We start from the raw sequence: 6,143 nt of genomic DNA on the forward strand, positions 1-6,143 counted from the left end.
AAAAGTGATGGTTGTGATTTTAGTTACTTTAAAACGGCTTCAAGGATTTGCGAAAAGACGGATGGTCATCATTTTTGTCAATGCACTTTTTTCCTTGGGCAGATAAATTTAAGGCCTTTGTGAAAAAAACTCAATATCATGCGAATATCCTGGGAACTCTAAATTAACTTAATATATCTAGAAAACTCTGAGTAAGACATATTCATATATGTGCTGCTTTTATTAATTAAAATTGTAATTTGAATTAAAATTAAAATTGAGTCCTATCCACCGAGAGACTTGGATGAAACGTCGAAGTACACACAAAATTATGTTCAGTAAATTGCTTTGCGTTCATTAAACAGCATCGAACACAGCTGTGTTCGGATGGAAATGTAACCCGATTGTTAGCAGCTACGGTTCAAGTAAATTCATGAATCGCTCCTACAAAATAATCAAATTATGTGCAAATGTGTGAGGCTATGTGCTGCAAGAATAATAGCTTATATCAGAACACTTCAGCGTCAAAGGATCACATATTTAAATAATAACATGAAACTTTGTACTGTGCCATTGTGCTGTGGAAACTCATGTTTTTCCTCCGCATAGCCTTTTTATGGAAAGCTATTGAGATGTATCAATTAGCTGCCTTATCATAGCGTTTTTGTTAAAAACCCGAATCACAGTGGCGCTCCTCCGCATCTGAATTCTTCGATGTAATACGATGCAAACCTTCAACGTAATCAATTTATTTTTTGTGAAGTATCGTCTATGTACATTGGTTATTTATCTTATCGAAATCTTCTTTAAATAATAGATATTGCATTGTATGGTTCGTACACATGACTACATTTCGGATATCAATTTTGTTTTATTTGTGGATGTTATAACTTTCGGTTTTCGAATGCCAAATTTCGAATTTCAAATTTCCCTCCCTGTTATTCTCCCTGTTCTCACCTTCGAATTTATGCACAAATTCTTCAAGGAAACTCTTTTGAGGGCGTTCATGTGAATGAGTGGGATTTTGTTAAACATGCATCCATTGATGGAGAGCAGCTCAAGCAGTTAAAGTGACTGGAGTAGCTGGAGTGGTCGATGTGCAGACGTTTGCTGCCGGCAAATACCTCAGCGTCAATTTGATTTGTATATACTGTCGATAGCAGATGTGTGCAATGCTTTACTTGTTTTCTGTGGTAATGTATCAACTGCCAATAAAGACAACGACAATAGATGCAGCATCTCAGCAGCAGCAGCCATGACAAAGGCACAAACTTTGATGTAGGTAAAATGTGAGTAATGTTCCTATTTACAGAAGGATTATTGTAAGCTGCTTAGAAACGTTAACCGATATAAGGGAATTTACTAGGTTTATGTAAGCAATGAGGTGCCTTGCACAATACAGGGGAACCTTTGTCAAGCGAAAGTTATTCAAATGAAAAGGATTGGCTTAATATTGAATATATAAAATATGTTCAGCCTTTCATTAAACTTACTCGTTCAGATTACTATCGTCTTTTTTTAATATTCATTTTTTTGCAACTAAGGAATGACTTGTCAAATCTATCTTTTTGCCAAACTGAACACAAAACTGCGTATTCTTTCAGGAACGTAATAAGTTTAGGAGAAAAGGAAAAATTTTTATTACAGTCCCAATAAAGGATTCGTGTTTCGATTGGTGTTATTTTTAATTAGTAATTGACTTCCAACATTAAATGTAACTTTAACTTTTATACGAATTTCTTCTATTCCTCTTCAATTCGATATAACCTGAAATAATCGTAAAAGAAGCATTCAATTAATTTGAAGGCGTATGGACTTTTACTGAAGCTGTGCTTAGATTGAACTACTCTAGAAAGAGAAAGATAATATGCAACAAATCTTTAGTGTGTGAAATAGTAAAATAATTTTGAATCAATTAGAAACAAAATTGAAATAATCATTTAATACTTTTGTTGGGAATTAAACATAAATGTCATTGATCTGAGCTCCAGAACATCGAGAAATACAAGGAAATAAAAGTGCGTGTCAATTAGTTTGCAGTAGAGAAATGAATGCTGATCCCATTAAAAGTTGCTTAAAAATGTTTCCATTATCATCTTTTTAAGAGAAACAATACATAAATAAAAAACTACAACGGACTTCGAAAATTCCATTCTACTCGATGGTGGGCACCCTAGGGATTCTACAAAAATATGGACGTGAACCGCATATGAATTATTTGAAAAGGAAAGGATGCTTATCTGCCACTAAAACCAACACCCATAGCAAAAATGTGAAGTGTGACATTAGTGTGTGGAGTAAATGAATTTGTGACAGTATTACCTAAGGTAAAGAGGATCTAAGATAACAAAAACATTCATTACGTTATACTAGAATGCACCTTCATGTTGCAATATCATAAGCGAATGAACTTAAAAAAGAAACCACTTATTTTTAGTTAAAACGTAAAAGAGTTTCTCTATTCTTCTTAGGGCCATATTATGCAAAGTGTCTCGAGCACAGCAAGATTCTCTCTTCTACTAAACAACACTGTTTTGCCGTAGTGCCCACATACGCCGGCTCTCATGCCGGAGTTTGGACGGCCATACTGTTTTTTCTCTCATTGTCAAATTTAAAATTTGCATTGAAAACAACAACAATTGTACTTATCCCGTGCCCGAGACACTCTGAAGAGGTTGTAAAATAGTTTGACACAACAAACATGTGCCGCAGCAACAACTAAAAAGGGTTATACAGTTAATAAAAATAACGCTGTTTTATTTATATAAAGTGAGTATAATATATCATTCTTGGTGCGATGTCGCTTCAGTCACTGCCGACATTGTTATGAACACTCCTCAGCAGAAAATACTACAAGTGTACTACAAAATAGAATCATAAGCGCAATGAAACGATGCTTTCTTCAAATATTAACATACATAATTCACAACTCTTGCGACCAAACTTGAACGCAAGAGTTGTCATTCAAGCAAAATTCGTGAAGAATAAGGTTGTTTACGCACGCTATTAGTGTGTTTCGCATGGTGTAACTGTGTTAGTGCAATCATGCAAAAATATGCTCTTGAATGACGAATGCAAGTTTTTGGGTGACAGACTATCATTCACAACGTGTTGCCGAGAAGCTGAATGATGTGCTCACCAAAACTATCAAAAATGATAGTCAAGCCTCGCTCACGGGCGAATTGTAACAGCTGCAGAGGTGGGGTATGCAATTCACACATAAGCAGAAGCACAACTATTTTTACTCATTTTCTATTGCATCTACCAAGCCAAACATACATACTAGGCTACAAATATACCAGTATCTAAGCTTAGTTAAATAAAACAAATCATTTTTATTTTTCTTAATACGATAATATTAACTACCCCTAAGTTCGCAAGCTTGTCACTCTGTTTCTTGTCCCTAATATTATTCTTGGACTCTATTCGTGACCAATTCATCATGGGCCAATTGGATCCAATTGAACCAAACACTTAATAAAAGAGTTTATAATCCACGAATTCAATATACCCTGAAGCTTCGATTCCCACTAAGCCATTCAGCTCCAAGGATCTACTAGGTTCAACATGTGATTTCAACTTTCTAATGAAAAGCTGCAATATTGTTAAGGTCAGTAATTGTAATAATCACCTTAAAAAGATTCTAATTATTCCTCCTTGCATCAATTTGCTTTTTAATATATGTTTCAAAATATTATATATGATCTGAATTCAAAAAATATGTATCAGCAACTCAGAGAATAGAGATAATATGATGGAGTGTTGAATTAAAATTCGTTGTAAATTACGACACCAACTGAGACCGTACATTGATAAACCAAAGTACAACGGAACTGGATGTACAAAAACTAATATTTTATATATAAACAGTCTTTTGTCTTATGAAAAAAAATTCCTAACATGCAACGGACCTGAAAACTTTCTAAAGAATAAAAATGTTTGATATCTCATTCTGTTCTCTAATAATTAGTCTTATCGTATATAAGGTATTTAATACCTATATTATAGCATTATGGTTCAAGTTAAGTAATGGCAGAATACATATCCACATCGTAAAGGAAAGAAAATGTCTTCAATTTTCCTCAATTTACCTTCAATTTCCTCGAACTCGCACACGACCGTAGTATAAGTGTTATGTTATGAATATGTAAAATAAGTTATCTTAATAAAGATGTTTTAGTTTCCATTCAGCTCTCCAACGACGAGGCTGTCCTTAGTGCTACAACTCCAGAAATGTAACGTTATCTATTGCGAAAAACTTAAGTTGGATTCAGCAAATTTATTTTCAAGTAATTACTGCGTTTGCAAACACTAAATCCATTGTTTTAATCACAGTTGGTCGCAGTTGGTTCAAATGCGTTTTTGCGTTTCTCTGTTTAATTCTGAATGTGGGCACACCAATCAAATAGTTGCAGGAATTACTTTGCGTGACATAGAAAACGGGGGGTTACGCAAACAAATGTAAACAGAAAAAGTTGATCCACTTTAAAGTTTCTTTGGGTGTCTTGCTTGCGAAATACTATCCGATTATAATCGAAACTAACAAAACATGTCTTAATTTAAAATTATATAGTAGCCACTAGATCGTAGCAATAATAAGTTCAAATCAAATCTACGCGAAATAAATAGCTCATATTAAATTTAATTAATTTGATGATGCCATATTATCAATAGATGCGCATAATGTAAAATCGCACAGATTGTAACTTCTTCTTAATATACGAAATGAAGACAGCAGACCTATTGAAATAAAATCGTTATTTTATAAATTATTACATAAGTAACTATATTTTCATACATTATAATTAGTCGAGTCTCTCGTCCTATGAACAAAAACAATTTCAAGCCCTCTTTAGTGTCATTTCCACACATTTTCGACATTTCAAAACATATTAGGGAGTTTGTGGACTTGTAGCTCTTAACACTTAGATATATCAGCTATTGCTATTTCGGATTTTTTTTATGAATGAAATCATTTTTAGCTGTATTTGCAATATAATACTTAATTCCTGACCACACTTGTCGTAGTGATGTCTTCACTTGTTTAAACCATTCAAACAGTGCATCGTGCGATATCTTCGTTTGACGAAATTTTTTCCCTAACCATGGGAACTAAAATTTTTTCTGCGACAGCCGGATATGATTAATATGGAGAATGTAGGAATAAGGGTATTAAGTGCTCGTGCCTTTCATGTACCTAAATTCTCATTTAAAATTTTCATGCTGCACTATTTTGTTTTTTTCTCGGTCCGGAAAATGTTGACTATCAGAATTTTCTTTAACTGTGCTTTTACGTCAACATTTGAATTAGCCAATCCTAGTAAACTACTATTCTAGGGTTTACTAGACTAATAAAAATAATCTATTTACTGGCGCGAGTTCTCGTAAACTTCATCTGATTCGAACTTAATTCCAATGATGTATGTGTCTTCTGAAAAAATCAGAAATGTTCACAAATATTTGAAAAGGGCCAATCAAAAACTTGCTATTAAAACTAATTTTAAAAATAAAATGAGCTAATCATTTTAATGGTTGCTTTCTAGAGCATTTGTCGTAAAACCGAAAAAGGAGTTTCGTCCTAAGGCATCCGCTTCACTTTTCACACTCACTGCTTAAGTGCAAACAAAACATCTATAAAGCGTGAAACAGTTAAAGTTGTGGGTATTATTTACTTTAATATCATATAAACAATTATTTGCGAATTAAGGTGAATGTAAGGAATTTGTATTTCAAATGCAGAAAGGCGAACTTCAAATAAAACTGTAAACTTTTCACTCCATTTCTAAGTCCGCATTGCAGAGAATAACTTTATATTGTTTTGTCATTGTTTCCTTTTTCTTAAAAATCACAAAAAATTGTTTTCTTTGCCGAACTCATAAAAAGAGCAATAAAAGAATTCAAAAAAATGGGAAAGTTGTGATTTCCTTGGAAATTTAAAACTTTTTCGTACGCAAAGTGTGAGGAGGGAGCACTAGCAGACGTTATTTTAAAAGAATTTAACTCCCACGCACCTACAATAGAACATCACCAATTCTGATACGAAATGAACTCGGGATGTCTGCTGCCACAAATTGCGGGCACGAACCTACCACATAAACAGAATGTAATGGCGCATCACCATGTCTGGAGTCTTTGATTTTGTCTTCGCCATGATTCCCGTCCAT

General features: G+C 33.7%; 1 protein-coding gene across 1 annotated transcript in view; it reads right to left on the bottom strand.

Moving 5' to 3' along the window:
* LOC119665582 (protein lin-31-like) overlaps positions 1-6,143 on the bottom strand; it is a 15,649-nt gene extending 9,506 nt beyond the window's left edge. Inside the window, exon 1 of the mRNA XM_038074809.1 lies at positions 6,069-6,143. Within this exon, the coding sequence (XP_037930737.1) occupies positions 6,069-6,143 (75 nt within the window). The remainder of the gene's footprint in view (positions 1-6,068) is intronic.

Source organism: Teleopsis dalmanni, chromosome 1, assembly GCF_002237135.1.
Source record: "Teleopsis dalmanni isolate 2A chromosome 1, ASM223713v2, whole genome shotgun sequence".
Classification (NCBI taxonomy): Eukaryota; Metazoa; Arthropoda; class Insecta; order Diptera; family Diopsidae; genus Teleopsis; species Teleopsis dalmanni.